Source organism: Peromyscus leucopus, chromosome 7, assembly GCF_004664715.2.
Source record: "Peromyscus leucopus breed LL Stock chromosome 7, UCI_PerLeu_2.1, whole genome shotgun sequence".
In the NCBI taxonomy this organism is placed as follows: Eukaryota; Metazoa; Chordata; class Mammalia; order Rodentia; family Cricetidae; genus Peromyscus; species Peromyscus leucopus.
In genome coordinates, this window is record NC_051069.1 from 97,892,421 (window position 1) to 97,910,309 (window position 17,889).

A 17,889-nucleotide genomic window follows, 5' to 3' on the forward strand; every position below is an offset into this window, starting at 1 on the left:
ACTTTGGCGAGCACTATCCCCACCCCACCCCCCACCCCCGCATCACTCCTCATGGTCCTCAGGTGAATCTGTATGAGGACCCATTGAACCAGCAAGAAAAATCGCGGCTTCCCTGAGGGCAAAGTTAGGATGGGTGTACCAGCTGCATACAGCTGGCGCTCAAGTGATGGGATAACGTTGCCCCCAGATCCTCTCCCAGCTCCTAAGTCAGCTGCAAGGGGGTCTCCCCACCAAAATATCCCGTGAGCAGAAGGGCAACTTAGGTGTACCAATCCCTCCGATCCTGGGAAACCTGTCCCAAGTTTTCACCGACGGGGGCGGGAGAGCAGCAGCCAGGCTGGGAGGGGCGGCCGCTTCCCTTCCCTCCCACCTCTTCCCCTCCCTCCCACCTCTTCCCCCTCCCTCCTACCTCCTCCCCTCCGTGCCGGGGTTCCGGGAACAGGCCGGGGCGTGGCAAGGAGGCTCGGGCGGCGCGGGTCGCTGAGGTTGCGGCGGCACCGCGGCCCTGTGCTTGGTCCGTCTGTTCTCCCGTCTGTCTGTCGTCTCTCCATGGCTGCGCCGGCGTCCTCTCCGCGGACCCTGTTGCTGCTGCTGCTGCTGCTGCTGCCGCCTCCCGGTGGTGAGCCTGGGAGGAGGGGGCGGTGTGCGTTGCCCAGGGACGCTGTCGGGTCAGACACTTCCCCTAGCTGTCTGTGAACCGAGCCAGACAGCACCAGCCCTGGAGTGATAACCGCGGGGGCGTCTGCGAACCCTGCCACTGACTCCATCCTGTTACCCCTACCCTCCTGAACTTATACTGTCCCAGAAAACTGCCACCGTTGTTGGGTCCCTGATGGTGGGTAGGTCCTACTTGTCCCAAGGGGCTGGAGCAGGATTCCTCGCCTGGGGTTAGTTCCAGGTAGGGGCCTCAAGGCGACCCGGCCCCTCCTGCCGAGGTTGCCCCTTACAGCCTGCTTCCTGGCTGGCAGCCCTCCATCCGCTGCCTCTACTACGGCCCTTGTGTTCTTGGAGAAGCTGGGCCCTGAGGCTAGTTTCTTGTAGGGAGGAGATTCCCTTTCCCTTGTCATCCTAGGGGAATGACTCACAGGCTTGGGAGGGTAGGCTGGGGACCTGTTGCGGGTGTGGGGGGGAATTAGAACAGAGCCCACTGCCCAGCCATGGAAGCTAATGATTCGGTTGGGGTGGGTGGCTTCCTAGAGGAAAGGGGCTGTGTTTCCTGAAGGCTGACATGAATTTTGGAGGACCTAGGGTGGGGAGATGGGAAGGGGGAGCCCTGCACCGAATCAGCCTACCCCTGCAGTGAGCCTCGCGGAGGATGGGTCTCCAGTCTGGAGAGCCTTGCTCTGTGTCTGGAGTTCACAGTAGCATTTGTGCCTGGGACCCAGCCTGAAAGACCCACTGTGTGGGCACCAGATGATACTTGGATCTAGTCTCAGCACCCCAGAGGCAGAGGCCGGAGGATTCCCTGTGAGTTTGAGACCAGTCTGGTCAAGGCTGTGAGTTTCCCGGCCAGCCAGGGCTACACAGAGAGACCCTGCCCTAAAAGAAAGAAGAGTTCCCTCCCTGGTGCAGGCTGTTGATCCTGACTGGGAGGCACAGCCTGGCTTGTGGCTGTGGCTGTGCCCACTTCAGGGGGCCAGTTGGTAGAACTGGGCCTGCAATGGTCAGAAATACCCATTCTACAGTTTTGCTCAGAGTAAGGTTCTGCTTGGCGTTACCAAAAGCAAAACAACAAAAACGCAGCCCTCCTTACCTCCAAGTTATCTTTTCTCAGAGTCTCACCTCCGCCTTGAGCCTCATTCTGACAGCCCTGGGGGGCATCTCCTACTGGTCTTGCTGGGCCTTCTTCCCACCAGGGTTCGACCAGCGTTTGTGTGCTGGACCAGGACTGCATCCAGGCTGACGCTTAAGCGATTGTCTGCAGATGTGGTCTGATGAGCCTTGATGGGCTGGGTGTTTCCTGGGGGGGCGGGGGTCTCCTGTGTGTGGGCTCCAGGTATGCTAGTGTAGCCTGAGGACACACAGGGACATGGTGTGTGGCATCTTCCCGGAGTGCTGTAAACAAAGCTTGTGGGTGGCCAAAGCCCTTTGCCCTAATCCACATCTCTCTACGTGGCCTTGTTTGTTGAGGTTTGCAAGGGTCCCACTTGCCCTTAGGCTGAGAGCTTTGTGATGGTTCCTGGGTGTCTCGGTGCCACCAGAGCACGAAAATCCCCTAATACCTGCTGTGTGCCTAGCCTAGGGATGAGAGCTTTATGGATACTTGTGTGGGGGATGGCATTGTGCATTGGTTAGGATTCAGCCTGCTGGGAGTGGGTGCTCTATGGGGTTCAGGCACCTCCCTCCCTCTCTCCACCTCTCTCCCCCTCTCTTCTCCCCCCTTCTTTCCCCCTCCACTCCCCCTTCTCCCCCTCTCTCCCCCTCCTCCCCCTTTTTCTCCTCCCCCCCAGCCCCACATTTGTGCCTGGCAGGTGAGGCTGCTATGGAGTTAATAAGGATTAAATGTTGGACAGTCCTGTGCCTGCACGAGCTCAGGTGTGCTTCTGGTCAGCTGTACAACTGTACACCTTCTGGGCTTGGCAGCTTCTGGGAGGTGGCCCGGAATAAGGCCTTGAAGGAAGAGTGGAGTCTCAGGTGAGGGCCAGGCAAGAATGGTGTATGTTGAGGTGGAAAGGGTGATCGCCCAGCACCTTTGCAGTTGACACTCTGCCTTGAGGTCTTGACCTTAAGGTAGGGGATTCTGAGAGCATCTAGTAGCCCTTCAGACTCACGAGTAGAAAGGTCAGCCTTCCACCAGGAAACCCACAGACTGCCAAGGGATGGAAGGCATCTTTCAGAGCACCTTGCTGTGGCTTCGAGGAGAGGAGTGATCTCCTGAGGTGGCCTACCGCAGGCATGTGCCTGGTAGCAGCACTGGGAAAATCACTGTCTTTGGCCTGGGGGGGGGGGGGGCGGGGGACGGACAGACGGACGGATGAGAGCTGGCCTATGGGACACGGGAACAGGCTTGTTTCTCTGCTCCAGCCCTTGGTGAGCTGTGCAGGCTTGTTGGCGAAGACAACCTGATCCTAGAGTCCTGTCCTGATTTCTGCTGCGGCTCCTGTTCCAGCCAGTACTGCTGCTCTGATGTGCAGAAGAGGGTCTCGTGGGATGAGGATGCCTGTACTGAGCCAGAGGCCAGGTGGGTTCGAGGAGGGGAGGCAGAGGGGGAGGAACCTCAGTCCACCCTCTGGAGAGTGCCCTGCCCCTCTGGCCCCTCCAGACAGAGGGTTGAGCATTGAGCCAGGGCCCATGGCCTCAGCTGGCTTTGGCTCTGGGTGTGTACGTTGACCCACAGGTCCTCAGGGTGGGCACCTGGTCATGAGAGTGCCCCGTATCCTGTCTGTGCTGTGGGTATGTGTGTGGTGCAGCGTACAGGGTGTGGCGTGTGCCCAGAGTGAGCTGGGCTGTGTCCTCCCCACAGAGCTTATGTGTTTGTATTCTATCTTTGGTGTAGACTGTTGCCATGGGTGAGGACCAAGACGTCTCTCTCATCATCAGAGTGTTTTTCTTTGTGCTTGGCCACACAGTTTGAGTCATAACGGTCATACTCAGCTCATAGCAGGTTGTCACCATTGTTTTGCACAAGTCCAGACCACACCATCTGTGTTCACATCAGTCTCTCATGGTCATTCTGTCCCCTTCCCATCCCACGGATGTCCTAGTCTGGGTTTGAGGTACCTTCTTTTGTTTGTATTCTTAAACAGTCTGTATTGTTTTGTGGGCACTTTTTGGGGGTACCCTTACTTTTTGTTTGTTTTGTTTTTCGAGACTGGGTTTCTTTGTGTAGTTTTGGTGCCTGTCCTGGATCTCACTTTGTAGACCAGGCTGGCCTCGAACTCACAGAGATCTGCCTGGTGCCCTTACTTTTTGAGCTCAACACAGTGTTAATAAGACAGTTGTCTGTAGTAGGTCTTTCTTTTTGGGCATTCTTTGGGACCTCCAGTCCCCCAATAATGACACTGAGACTTAATATTGTGAAAGCTTGGCCTTAGCTTAGGCTTGTTTCCAACCAGCTCTTATAATTTAATTAACATATATATATATATATATATATATATATATATATATATATATATATTGGTTTTTCGAGACAGCTTTGCGCCTTTCCTGGAGCTCACTTGGTAGCCCAGGCTGGCCTCGAACTCACAGAGATCCACCTGCCTCTGCCTCCCGAGTGCTGGGATTAAAGGCGTGTGCCACCACCGCCCGGCTCCTATATTTTTTAATCTATGTTCTGCTACATGGCTCTTGACCTTTCCTCCGTACGGCACATCTGACTTGCTCTGAATCTGCTGGCGAAATCTGAGCACCTAGATTCCTTCTCCAGTTCCTCTCTCTGCCTGTAAGTCCCACCTATCCTCTCCTGCCTAACTACTGGCCGTTCAGCTTCTTATTAAACCAATCAGAAGGCACCTTAGGCAGAGACACATCTTCCCAGTGCACAACAAGATCATCCCACACAGATGTTGCAGCTGTCCCATTTGGTATGAGTCCGAACTTGTTAACATCAGAGGCGGGAGCAGTGGATATCCGTGTACCCCTTCCTCCTGCTTCTCATGAATTTGGAAGAAGTTTTTGGGGATATGCATGGAACTGCCAGGTGTCCCAGAAATGTCACACAGTCACTAAGAATCATCATTGGCTGTCCTTACATTTTACAGATGTCTTTTTTTTTTTTTTTTTTTTGAAAGAGGATCTCATTATATAGCCCTGGCTGGCCTCAAATTCACAGAGATCCACCTGCCTCTGCATCTTAAGTCCTGAGTTTAAAGGTGTGTGTCACCATGCTTGGCTTAGAGATATTTAATTTTTTTCATCATGTTAACTTTTATGACTTTTTTTTAAACTGTTTTTTTGGTATGTTTTTTCAAGACAGGGTTTCTCTGTTTAGCCCTGGCTGTCCTGGAAGTCCCTCTGTAGACCAGGCTGGCCTCGAACTCAGAGATCACCTGTCTCACTCTCCACCTCCCACCCCAATGCTGGGATTAAAGGCATGCAATAATACTGTCTGGCTTAAAAACTTTTTTTTTTTTTCCAAAACAGGGTTTCTCGGTGTAGTTTTGGTGCCTGTCCTGGATCTTGCTCTGTAGACCAGGTTAGCCTCAGACTCACAGAGATCCGCCTGGCTCTGCCTCCCAGTGCTGGGATTAAAGGCGTGTATCACCACTGCCCAGCTCACAGCAAGATCTTGTATCAAAAAAAAAAAAAAAAAAAAAAAAAAAAAAAAAAAAAAAAAGATCTTGCTGATCTTGCTGTGTTGCCCAGATTGGTTTCAAACAACCTTCCCATCTCAGATTACTAAGCAGTTGATATTGTGGGTGCCTGCATTAAACCCAGCTTATAGTAATTTTTTAAAAAGCAGGTACATTTATTCCATTTAGATGTCATAGATCACCTAGGATGTAGCTCAGTAGTACCCTGGACCCTGGGTTCAATTGCTAGCACTCAAAAAGGGTCATCAAATATAATGTAGTTGTTAATATTATGAAATTATATTTCTCATTTTATTTAGCTTTCTGTTAGTCTCTTGTACTTTTAAATTCCTTGTATTATTTTGATTTGGTTTTATTCTCTTTATTTCACTACTTCTTTTACAACCTTATTTATTTCTTTTTCTTGCCTTACTGCGTTGGTGAGATGTAGATACCCATGTCTTTAAAATTTTTTTAAACTTTTATGTGTATCTGTTTCTGCCTGCATGTATATGTGTACCGTGTGTACAATGCCCTCAGAGGCCAGAAGGGGGGTCAGGTCCTCTGGAGATGAGGTTACACTGGTTATGAGCTGCCATGTGAGTGCTGGGGACAGAACTCCAGCCCTCTGCACGAAGAGCAAGTGTTTGTGTTGTTCCAGCTCTCCAGCCTTTCACCCCTGCTTTATTTCCAATTTTGGGGGTCGAATGCTAGCTTTTTTGGAGGTAGCCTGTTTCATGTTGAGGAAGTTCCTTGTTGGTTATATTTTTCCTGGAGTTTTAATGATGGAGGGATCAGAATTTTTCGAGATGCTTTTCTGCTATTTTCTGAGATGGTCATGGGCTTTCTGTTTTTAGTCTCTTAATGTGGTAGATAATGTGTATCCTATTCTAAAACAACATTTTATTTATTTTTATTTCTTGTGTATGGATGTTTTGCCTGCATGTATGTGTGCCACCTGCATGCCTGTTATCTGCTGAAGTCAGAAGAAGGCGTTATTGGATCCCTTGGAACTGGAGTTAACACACAGTTGTGGGCCACACAATGTGGGTGCTGGGCATTGAACCCGGGTCCTCTGGAAGAGCAGCCAGTGCTCTTACCTGCTGAGCTATTGGTCCGGCTCCTAATGTAATATTTTGTATGGGGCTGTTGAGATGATTCAGTGGGTAAAAGTACTTGCCACCAAGCCTGACAACCTGAGTTCAATCCCTGGGACCCACATTGTGGAAGGAGAGAATTGACTCCTGTAAATTGCCCTCTGACCTCCACATGTGCCTGCATACTAAATGTAAAATAAAAAAATTAAAATAGTATAAATTAGGTTGGTGGATTTTTTTCTCTTGACATATAGAAACTTCCATTCCACATTCTCTCAGTTTCTATTATTTCCATTGTGATATGATCTTGAAAGTAGGTTTAATTATCATTTTAATCTCTCAAAAAATGAGAGGGTAAGGGATTATTTTTCTTTTCTGGTACTAGGAAGCCAATGTAGGGCTTTGGCCACACTACTGAACTTCATGCCTGGCCAGTCTTGGCCTTCCTTTACATATTTTTTCAGACAGGATCTCTCTGTAGCCCCTGACTAGCTTGAAACTCATGTAGACCAGGCTAACCTCTGATTTGTGGTATTCTGCCTACTTTTGCCTACTGAGTGTTGGGATTAAGGTATGTACCACCACTCCTGGCTTACAGATTTCTCTCTATTTTTATTTCTGTAGATTTGTTGAACTTCTAAAATCTGTGGCTTAGCATATCTCATTAGTTCTGGACAGTTGTCTGCCATTATTGAAATATTCTTCCTCCCCCATTTCCTTCCCCGTTGGAACTCCAATCAGACACACGCTGTGCTCCCTCCGGGTCCATGACTCTTAGATGCTTTCCATGTTTTTGTCTGTATCTTGCTGTCTGGATACTGTTTTATAACCATTCAGATCACATAATTCTTTGTCTTTAAGAACATTTATTTAGTGTGTGTGTGTGTGTGTGTGTGTGTGTGTGTGTGTGTGTGTGTGTGTACACACGTGTGTGGACACGCACACATGTAAATGCCAGCGTGGATGGGTGCCACAGCTCATCTGTGGAAGTCAGAGGATACCTTGCATCATTCTGTTGGTTTCCCTTCTACCGGGTCTGGTCCTGGGATTGAACTCAGGTCGTCAGGCTTGGCAGCAAGCACCCTTACTCACTGAACCACCTTGTTGCCCCCCACTTTGTTTGTTTGAGACAGAGTCTTGCTATGTAGTGGTCACTGACCTGGCACTTGCTGTATAGACCAGGGTGGACTAGAACTTGGAGCAATCCTCTTGCCTCTGAGTGCTGGGGTTAAAGGTGTGCACCACCGTGCCTAGCTTTTCATTGAAATTTTTGTTAAATTTGGAGGGGGGTATGTTGTTGTTTGTTTGTTTTTGAGACAGGGTTTCTCTGTTTCTCTTGCTGTCCTGGAACTCTATAGATCAGGCTGGCATCAAATTCAGAGATCTGCCTGTCTCTGCCTCCTGAGTGCTAGGATTAAAGGTGTGCACCACCACTGCCTGCCTGAAGTTTTGGGTTTTTTTTTCTTATTATTATTTTTTTGGTAAGATTTATTTATTTATTTATTTATTACGTATACAGTGTTCTGTCTGCATATATGCCTGCAGGCCAGAAGAGGGCACCAGATCTCATTACAGATGGTTGTGAGCCATGTGGTTGCTGCGAATTGAATTCAGGACCTCTGGAAGAGCAGCCAGTGCCCTTAACCACTGAGCTGAGCCATCTCTCCAGCCCATGACTGAAGTTTTTAATGTGGTTATATTCCACATAACATACTATGTACAAAATAAATGTGCAAACCAGTGATCTATCATTTGATCAAGACTAGAATCTTTAGAACAACTCAGAGGCTCCATAAGCCCACTCACGGTTTCTCTTTCAACCCCCAAATGATGGCTGTTATCTTAACGTTTTATGTTTTTGTTTCATTTTATGTGTATGGGTGTTTTGCCTGCATGTCTGTCTGTACCACGTGATATGCAGTGCCCTTGGATGCCAGAAGAGTGTGTCAGATTCTGGATTGGGGTTATAGACTGTTTGTTGTGAACCTGTGAGGGCTGTGAATTGAACCCAGGTCTTCCGGAAAAACAGTCAGTGCTGAACCATTCCCCAGCCCCAGCTTTGATTTTCTTTGCGTACACACACACACACACACACACACACACACACACACACACACACGCATGCGCCTGTGACGGCCAGCCCCAAAATACATTTCATTTAAATGAAATAGATATAATTATGAATCAGGGACTTTTTGTTATTATTGTAGTCTATTTTATATGCTTGAGTACTTTGCCTGCATGTCTGTACACCATGTGAGCACCTGGTGCCTGTGGAGGCCAGGAGAGGTCATTGGATTGCCGTGGAACTGGAGTTGTGAGCTGCTGTGTGGGCTAAGAATCAAACCCAGGTCCCCTGCAAGAGCAGCAGGTGCTCTTAACCACTGAGCCATTCCACCAGCCCTGATATATATATTTTGTTTTTTCAAGACAGGGTTTCTCTGTGTAGTCCTAGCTGACCTCGAACTCACTTGGTAGCCCAGGCTGGCCTCGAACTCACAGAGATCCCCCTGCCTCTGCCTCCCGAGTGCTGGGATTGAAGGTGTGTGCCACCAGGTGGGGACCACCAGGCTTGAGAATGGTCTCTGACAGGCCCGCTATCGCACCCTCCCACCCATGCAGTCCACATCTCCTGGGATGGCGTGAGCTCCCACGGGACCCGGATTGTCTCTGAGGTCTTTCCTTTGTCTTGGAGAGAGGCACACAGTTGCATAGCACCATGGTCAGGTCCCGTGGGAGCAGAGTCCCGCAGCATCCCTTCAGATCCTGTCTCTGCCTCCTTCAGTTCCACCTGACAGCATTCCTGCTGGGCTAACCTGGTCTACACCCGTTCTAATCTCAGTATCAGGTGGTTTTTGGACTGCAGTCCTATTACCTGCAATATAAATATTGATAATATAAAATGAGAATGTTGCACGTCTTTTTTCATTTTTGGTGCTGGGGACCAAACCTCTGATAGGATAGCAGAACCACTGAGATACACTCCCGCCTTCCTTTTTCTTGAAGCTTCGATTTCTTCCTTCATAATCCCATCTTTGATTTTGCTCTCTCTTGCATTTCCCAGGCATAGTCAGGGGAGTGACTGTGTTCCCACATAGGCTTAGAAATCTCCTCAGCTGTCTTTCTAGGGTACTTCAGGTTTTTCAGAGTTGCTCAGTCTTCAGTCTCTTTAAGTTCTTCCTGGTAGTTCCAGTTTATTCTTATATTACATTTTGCTTATTATTTTTGGCGTATGTGTATATATGTTATACGCAGCATGTGGAGGGCAGACGTTAACTGTCAGCAAGTGCCTTGACCCTCTCTACCACTCTCAATGTTTATTGTTTATTCTTTTTTTTTGGTTTTCTGAGACAGGGTTTCTCTGTGTAGCCTTGGCTGTCCTGGAACTCACTCTGTAGACCAGGCTGGCCTCAAATTCAGAGCTCCACCTGCCTCTGCCTCCTGAGTGCTGGGAAGAAAGGTGTGCACTACCACTGCCCAGCCCAGTGTTTATTCTTTAAGTGCTTTAAAAATGACATTACTTTTATGTGCATGGGCTACACCTGACTTTTCTTGAGTTTTTTTTTTTTTTTTTTTTTTGTTGTTGTGTGTGTGTGCATTTGTGGGTTTTTTTTGTTTTTTGTTTTTTTTTTTTTGAAATGGTCTGCTATAGCCTAGTTCAGGCTGGCTTTGAACTTGCTAAGTAGCCAAGGATAATCTTGGATTCTGATGTTCCTTCATCTGTGTGCTAGGATTCTAAGCATGTATTATTCTGCCTAGCTTCCCTCCTCACCCGTCCCCTGGCCCACCCAGGCAGGGCCATAGTCTGTAGCCTGGGACCTTGAATTTTAGACAGCCCCTGCCTCAGCCTCCTGGGTGCTGGGATTATGAGTCACCATGCCCAGCTATGGCTTGCTTATTTTTTGTCCTTGACATATTCTAGCAATAAAGTTCATTTCATCCTAGGAACTAGTTAGTTAAGCTGTTTCTTGACTGTGGTCTGTTTTGTTCGGGATGGGGTCTCTTGCAGCACCAGCTTACCCTAACTCCTGATTCTCCCGTCTCTGCTTCCTGAGCGCCGGGACTGCATGCAGGTATACGGCACCATGGCTCTTGCTTGGTGAATCTTGACCTATAATATTTTCATTCCATTTTATGTAACTACCTCTCCATGTGTCTCCCTTTCCTCCCCGCCCCCCTTTTCTCCCATTTCCTCCCTCCCTTCCTTCTGTCCTCAGAAAACATCTTGTCATACAGTCCAGGCTGGCTTTGGTCTTGTGATCCTCCTGCCTCAGTCTCCAGTGTAAAGAGTTAGTGGTGGTCTTTTTCTCCCGTATTTTTTTTTTTTTTTTTCTTTTTTTTAACTTTGTGGCAATGCAGCCCTTTGCTCTCAGTTTCCACCTCCATCCTGTTGTGGTCAGGGCCCGTATGTTGCAGATCTTAAGTTTGAGATTTATTTCCTGGCCTCATAGGCACTGAACCCGGAGACTGCCTTTGGTGTGTCGGAGAAGAGTGTACGGCTCCCGGTGTGTACACCGTCCATTCTTGGGATGTCGTGTGTGCCTTGAGGCTGTGTGCTGTGGGATGCAGATGGAGATCCAGTGTGTTCCTCAGGAGCTTTCTCTTTTCTTAGCAGATTTTCCACCCACCCGGAGACACTGGAGCAGCTGGGCTCGGCGCTGAGATTTCGATCCAGTTTTGACAGTGACCACATGTCAGGGTAAATAAAGCCTTTGGCTCTGTCTCTTTTCCTGGGGGGTGTGACAAGGGCTCAGGTGGGCTGGGGGGTGGCCACTGCATACTGAAATGGTACAGCATCATGGGGATGGTGTCCAAGTGATGTTGTGACCGTGGTTGCCCGCTGGGACCTTTGCACCTCCAGGGAGCTGGATTTCCTCTGTGTTCTGGGGAGAGAGATGATGGGGTACCTGGTTGGGGACTGATAGTTGAAGGTGCAGGGGTGGGGTCCATGTTGACCTGGGCGATGGGGTGGGGTAGTGGTACCTGATGAGTAGAGGTAACGGGAGGAAGTGACATTTGGTGGAGACTGCAGTGCTGTGAGGTAGTCGCGTGGTCGATGGCTGTGGCATAATGATTGCCACGCTGACGGGAAAGGGTGATGAGTGTGACGTTGTGACAGTGTCAGTCGAGGGGCTTGGACAGCAGAAGAGCCTCAGCCATTATGTGAAGGTCTGTGGCTCACACTCACTGTGCTGGCATCTCCCGCCTCAGGACCAGGGTGACCCCTTCCTGAAGGAGGAGTGCAGCCGTGATCCTTCCCTCTCACGCTCACAGAGGCCGCTCACTCTCCTGGCATTAAACTTCCTGGCCAGGCTCCTGCCCTGTTTCTTCCTTCCTTCCTTCCTGAGACAAAGTCTCTTGTAGCCCAGGATAACCATGAACTTGGTATGTAGCAGAGGATGTCCTTGAACTTCTGCTCTTCCCCCACACCTCAATTACAGGTGTGTATCACCACACTGAGTTTATGCTGGGGATCGAACCCAGTGTCTCTTGTGTGGTAGGTGTGAGAAACGAGACCCTCATTTTAAAATAACAAGAGACTAGAGAGAGTCAGCCCGTTTGTAATAGATGATTCTGCAGAGTAGGGCCCAGCATAGAGAAAAGGCTAAAATGACTGGTATGGGCTAGTCTTCCAGCTCTTCTAGCATAGCCCCCATCCTGTTGGTTCAGAATGCAAAGCCTTATCTAGTGAATAGATGGGGCTTGGTCCCAAAGCTGACGGCCTACAACTTTCCAAGTCTCAGAGTTCTCAGACTAGCAGGCCGCTGCCAGCTGGGGGAGAGAGAGGTCTGTCAACCCCGCTCCCCTGTGACGCTTAGCACTCCAAGCACACGGCATGCTGAAAACAGACCAGAATAACTTCTCTGTTCCGTAGGCAAGCTCTCTGTCACCTGCGCTGCATCTGGCAGTTTTGTTTGTTTATTTTGTAAACTCACTCTGTTTTGTTTGTTTATTTTGTAAACTCACTCTGTAGCCCAGGCTAGCCTGGAACTCACTATGTCGTCTGGGCTGACTAAGAATTTGTAGTCCTCCTGCCTCAGCTTCCTGATTGCTGGAATCACAGGTGTGAGTTTCCATGTTACCTTCCTGAATTGTCTTCCTGTCACCATCCGAGGCCACAAGACAAGTCACTGAGGCAAAGAACACACGGGTCCACATGGCAGGCAGCCATCGGGAGTGGCCGTGACTGCCCGGCCAGAGGTGTTGGAAGGCTAGGCTGGAGGTGGGCTGTTGGTGTTCAGCAGCTGCCTGCAGCAAGGAGCAAGAGAAGAGAATGGACAGAGGAACAGGCTTCCTTGACTCTGGAGACAGAGGTCCAGCTCTTCATAGGGATGCTGGAGAGAAACAGGCCATTAGTGGGACTGGGGAGGAGGGGTCTTGTCTTGAAGGTTTGGGTGAGAAGAACATGTGGAGGATGGTACCTAGGGACAGCAGTATTCAAGGAACAGTGTCAGGGAGAGCCAAGAGGGAGGGCTGGGGTTGACAGCAAGAAGGCAGCTGGTCGCTAGGCAGTGGTGGCGCACGCCTTTAATCCCAGCACTCGGGAGGCAGAGGCAGGCGGATCTCTGTGAGTTTGAGGCTAGCCTGGGCTACAGAGTGAGATCCAGGAAAGGCGCAAAGCTACACAGAGAAACCCTGTCTTGAAAAACCAAAACCAAAAAAAAACAAAAACAAAAACAAAAAACCCCAAAACACAAAAAACGAAACAACCACCAACCAAAGGGAGGCAGCTGGTCCAAGCACTATGGACTGCACTGAAGTGGGATCGGCACCCCACCCTGGCACACTTGGCGGGAGCCACCCAGCACAGCATATGAAGAGTGAGTTGGAAGCATGTGTGATGAGTGTAGACAGCTCCATAGAGACACTCCGGCCTGACACGTGGCTTTTTTGGCCATGGCGGAGACAGCTGGAAGGATGGGGAGCGGGGAGGCCTGTGCTAGAGGAAGAATGGGCTGCTGGGGTTTCTCCTGTTCTTCGCAGCCCCAGAATGTGCCTGGCACAGGAAGTTGAGGGATTGGGCTGTCCGTGACACTTCTCCCAGGAACATTCTTCCGCAGACACTCCACTGGACACCCATGTGCTGCCTCTGTGACTGAGGGCACTCTTTGTCCACAGAGTGGCTTCCAGAGTAGGGGATCAGTCCCTGCTGCCTGGCCATGGCTTGGGACCCCAGAGAGGCCCCCAGAGGAAAGATGCTGGGACCTGAGGTCTGCAAACCCTGTCTTCGTTTCCCACCAGTGATCTTCCTCTTCGGTTCTCACCCTCTGAGTCATAGGTCAGAACAGAGGCCTGCCAGAGTGCACACCTGCCAAGCCCTGAGTTATCACATCCTGTATAGGACGGATCCTCCCTCAGTGTGCTCAACTTCGGTTTCTTTTTTTTTCTTTTTTTCTTTTTTTTTCTTAGTTTGTTTTTTGAGACAAGATCTCATCTCACTGTGTAGCCCTGGCTAGCCTGGAACTCATACATAGACCAGACTGGCTTTGAACCCAGAGATCTTCTACCTGTCTCTGCCAAGCAGGCACCACCTACTAAGCCATAAGTACACAGAACTTTAATTATATAGGAGCCAAGGAGTCCGGTGTTTTCCTGGTGGAGGAATGTGTTCCCTTGGAAGTGATGCGTTGAACTGAGGTCTGAGAGATGAGCAGGGATTATCAGCTGGGAGTGAGAGTCGTGGGGAAGGAGGGGCCCAACTGGCCAGAAGAGCCTGAGGCAGAACACAGCTCAGTGCTTGGTGAGCTGCCTAGAGCAGAGATAGGGAGGGAGGGGAGTCCTCGGCCCCACCCGGCTTGCTGGGTTCTGCAAGGAGTTTTATCTCACTTTTTTTTTGTTAGGCTTTTGGGGGACAGGGTTTCTCAATATAGTCCAGGCCTGCCTGGAATTCTCTGTGTAGCTCAGGCTTGCACAGAACTCATAATCCTCCTGCCTCAACAGCCTCCTGACTTCAAGTATTACCTGTGTGCTAGTACACCTAGCTAAACCTTTACAGATTGAAACTGATTTTTTTTTTTTTTTTTTTTTGTAAGTTTTACTATCCGTTTAGACAAACCCTAGATCTTAGTTGTTAACTGTATTTACACCCACGGAAAGGCAGGTTCGCACTATGTCACCAGTAATGACAGAACAACATCCTGAGCTTCCAGGGGCTGGGGGAGCTGTTGGCATTAGAACCAGGGAAGCATGATCAGATCTGGCAGGGTCACAAGCTTGGGAGCAGCAAGCAGTGGGAGAGGAGGGGCAGTGGAGATGAGCGCTTCTGTGTCAGCCAGAGCCAGCAGGTCCTGCTTTGCCCACGCAGGCTCAGGCCCAAGGGGTGGGTGAGACAAGCAGAATAGCTCAGGGCTGGGGCTGGGCTGCATTCGGAGGCCCGGATGCACAGGGCTGGGGAAGTGGCCTGGGGCCTCTGCGGGCCCCTTCCAGTCCTCAGTAGCTCTCTGGCTGCTGGTGCTGTGGATGGTGCTTGAGTCATGCTGTGTCTTTAAGAGGGTGGCTACAGGGCCTGTGAGTCTGTCCTTCCGGCCGCTGACGTCAGGAATGGGAAAGGCTAAGGAGAAGATTCGATTTCCTTTTCTTTGAAAGGGGAGGAGATTGAAACTGAGTGGCCCCTGATGAAAAGAGAGGAAGTCCTGGGCTGCAGGAGCCCCTTGAGTGAAGGCGGAGGCTAACATGGGGTGAGCGTGGCACATTCTGTAGAGAGGCAGAGAGACCCTGGACCTTCCACCAACTGTGTGAATGTGGTTTTGTCCTGCCTCTGACTGCTCAGGGAGACTCTATGGGTCCACGGTCCTGTCGCAAATGCTTGTCCTGGGCCACATGGTGGTTATGTTATGTGTGTGGCGCTTGTGCCTAAGTCTGCGCCTTGGCTGAGAGGCCCCGCTGAGGCTTTGCTCTTCCTCTGGGCTGTGAGCTTGGCAGCCTCGTGGTAGGGTGGGGTGGCACCTACATCCTCCCTCTCTGACCTCAGAGGGGCAGATGCTCTGGCGTTTACATTTTGAGTGTACCTGTTGCCGTTGCCAAACATTTGTCTTTTATTAGAAAACAGCATGGGCCCAGGGACCATGGGAAGATAATGGGGTCCTTGTGTGCTATTGGGAGTCACTGTGGGGGTGGGGGGATTTCCAGCCTATGCTGTTGCTGTCAAAGGGCAGACCCTCTATTTTGTGGGTGCCTGGGTTGGGCAGGAAGGAGGCTTCTTCCAAAGAGTGCTGCTGCCTCCATGTACCCTCCCTGTGATGGACCCATGCTAGTGAAGCATGGGACAGCCCTGGATGTCACACAGCCTGTAGTGAGCTGCAGTTTCTCCGCACTTGGCAGCCTGTTTTGACTCAGATTCCATCCTGCCCGGCTTGTGGCATATGTCTGGCAACCGTGCGCTGCTTGTTTGGTAGGGGAGGACTAGGTGTATGGGTGGTGGATACAGGGAGTGGGCATGGAGGAGGGGAGCTTTATATAAATTCATGAAGAGCAGCCCTGCTGTGTGCATGAGGAAAATGGGGTTGAAACAGGTTTATAACACACACTGGGGAGTTTCTTAGAGTCTCTTCCCCCCCCCCCCCCCGCCAGAGGTGCACCCCTGGGAACAAGCGAGGTGAGAGTCACTGGTCATAGGAAAGAGGAAAAGGTGGTTATGACTGGCTTTTCGGCAGGTTCGGAGCGACTGTCGCCATTGGCGTGACCATCTTTGTGGTGTTCATCGCCACCATCATCATATGCTTTACCTGCTCCTGCTGCTGTCTGTATAAGATGTGCTGTAACCGACCACGCCGTAAGCCTGCCCGCCCCACCTTGCCCGCCTGCTCCCCTCCCTGTGAACACGCTGATCCCAGAGCGGGAAGGGTTGCTGGCCGGGATCCCTGTCTTGGCTAAACTGGAGGGATGGAAGGCAGGCCTGGCCTCTCCTGGCCTAGGGAGCCATAAGGTTTTGACTAATCAGGATTCTCTTTGCAGCCGTCGTGACCAACACCACAACCACTACTGTGGTTCATACTCCTTACCCTCAGCCTCCAAGTGTGGCCCCCAGCTACCCTGGACCAACGTACCAGGGCTACCACCCCATGCCCCCTCAGCCAGGAATGCCAACAGCACCCTACCCGACGCAGTACCCACCACCCTACCTGGCCCAGCCTGTGGGGCCCCCCGCCTATCACGAGAGCTTGGCTGGTGAGTGCCACTGTGGATTCAGCAACCCTGCATGGTCCCCCATCTCATGCCTCTGCTCCTAGGGTCCCCTCCTGCCAGCTCGCCTGTCCATTTACACTGCAGCCCAATGTCCCCACAGCTAACCTATGTCCTCTTTTCTTTCAGGGGGTTCAGCTGCACCCTACTCCGCCAGCCAGCCTCCGTACAACCCGGCCTACGTGGATCCCCCAAAGGCAGTTCCCTGAGCCTGCTCCCCACCTCTCTGGCTGCCATTTGATTATGTCATGTGTGAGTGAGTGGTATGCAGAGTTCTTTCCTGTTCTCTCTGCTGTGTGTGCCTTGTCTAAACATGTGGCTTCCTCTGATGCTGACCAGGTAGGCACAGATCCTTACCAGTGTGGGTTGGGACCAACCTGTTTTCTTCCTCACTTAAAATTATACTTTCTGAAATCTCAAGTAAGTTAAAAACATTGGGGTAGGAAGTATTTCCCAGTTCACCCCAGGGTGACCAGCCGTGGTCTGTCACGCTTAGGAGAGTAAGCTTTTTGTGGGCACAAATCCTGCTCTGGGGGGAAACCAGCTAGCTGCTGCTCAGGGCCATGGCTTGTGCCCAGGGCTTGGCTGCATTTCGCAGTGAGGCAGGTAGGTGGGCAGACAAGGGGCCCGGCTGCAGCTCAGTGGTGGGTCAGCTCCCGACGGCAGCACACCGGGCAGAGCACCATCTGCCCGCCGCCGCTGTCAGTGGTCTAGACTGTCCCAGTGTCTTTCCTGGGACCATGTAGAGGGCCACATGCACTCACTATTCAGGCCCCAGTGGGGAAGCTCTTCCGCTTTGCTGGCCTGGCTCCTGCCACTAGGCAAGGGGCCTCTGTCCACCACATGCTCCTGTTTCTCCCTGCAGTGTCTTGTTTTACTTTTAGCCAAACATTTTGCCTCTTTTCTGTCTCCAGATGTGTGTTAGTTGGTGTGAGATTGAAATCCTTGGTGCCTGGAGGATAACCTGACCTCTGACAGTCCATTTCCCTTGACACCAGCCTCATAGAATATCTGAGTCCTGTGTAGCAGTCCAGTCCTGGCCGCAGGGACACCAGGGCCAAGGGGCTATCTGGACCACAGGTGGGGGTGGAAGGCGAAGGTGGTAGTTCTGGCTTAGACGTGAATACCTCACCTCGGTGTCCCCTGACGGTTGCCGTTCTTCCAGCTGTCCTAGCTTTGAGTCTATTGGTGTGGCTCTGAGCATCCAGGCTCTGCACCCTTGTTTATAATAAACGCAAATATCTGGACCCACTTCCTCTTTCTTCAGAGCCTGGGCTGCTAGCCTTGGCTATACACCAAATACTGTTTCTATCTACCTCTTGAACTTGTTTTCCCCCTACTTTTGTTAGCCTAGCAGGTTTGATTATCCTGCTAAG

The 17,889-nt window shown here is 50.8% G+C and overlaps 1 protein-coding gene across 4 annotated transcripts; it reads left to right on the forward strand.

Moving 5' to 3' along the window:
- Nucleotides 1–426: 426 nt before the first annotated feature.
- Shisa5 (shisa family member 5) lies at nucleotides 427–17,760 on the forward strand. Of its 4 annotated transcripts, none has more exons than XM_028886924.2 (6): nucleotides 427–619; nucleotides 3,025–3,181; nucleotides 10,944–11,030; nucleotides 15,985–16,103; nucleotides 16,286–16,498; nucleotides 16,643–17,760. In XM_028886924.2, the coding sequence occupies exons 1-6, from the start codon at nucleotides 550–552 to the stop codon at nucleotides 16,720–16,722; spliced, it is 726 nt and encodes a 241-aa protein (XP_028742757.1). In that variant the 5' UTR covers nucleotides 427–549; the 3' UTR covers nucleotides 16,723–17,760. The 4 variants fall into 4 exon arrangements, with proteins under 4 accessions (XP_028742757.1, XP_028742758.1, XP_028742759.1 ...); XM_028886925.2 differs by having other exon boundaries at nucleotides 428–619; nucleotides 10,947–11,030; XM_028886926.2 differs by lacking the exons at nucleotides 427–619; nucleotides 3,025–3,181 and adding an exon at nucleotides 10,738–10,836 and having other exon boundaries at nucleotides 10,947–11,030.
- The last annotated feature ends 129 nt before the right edge of the window (nucleotides 17,761–17,889 follow it).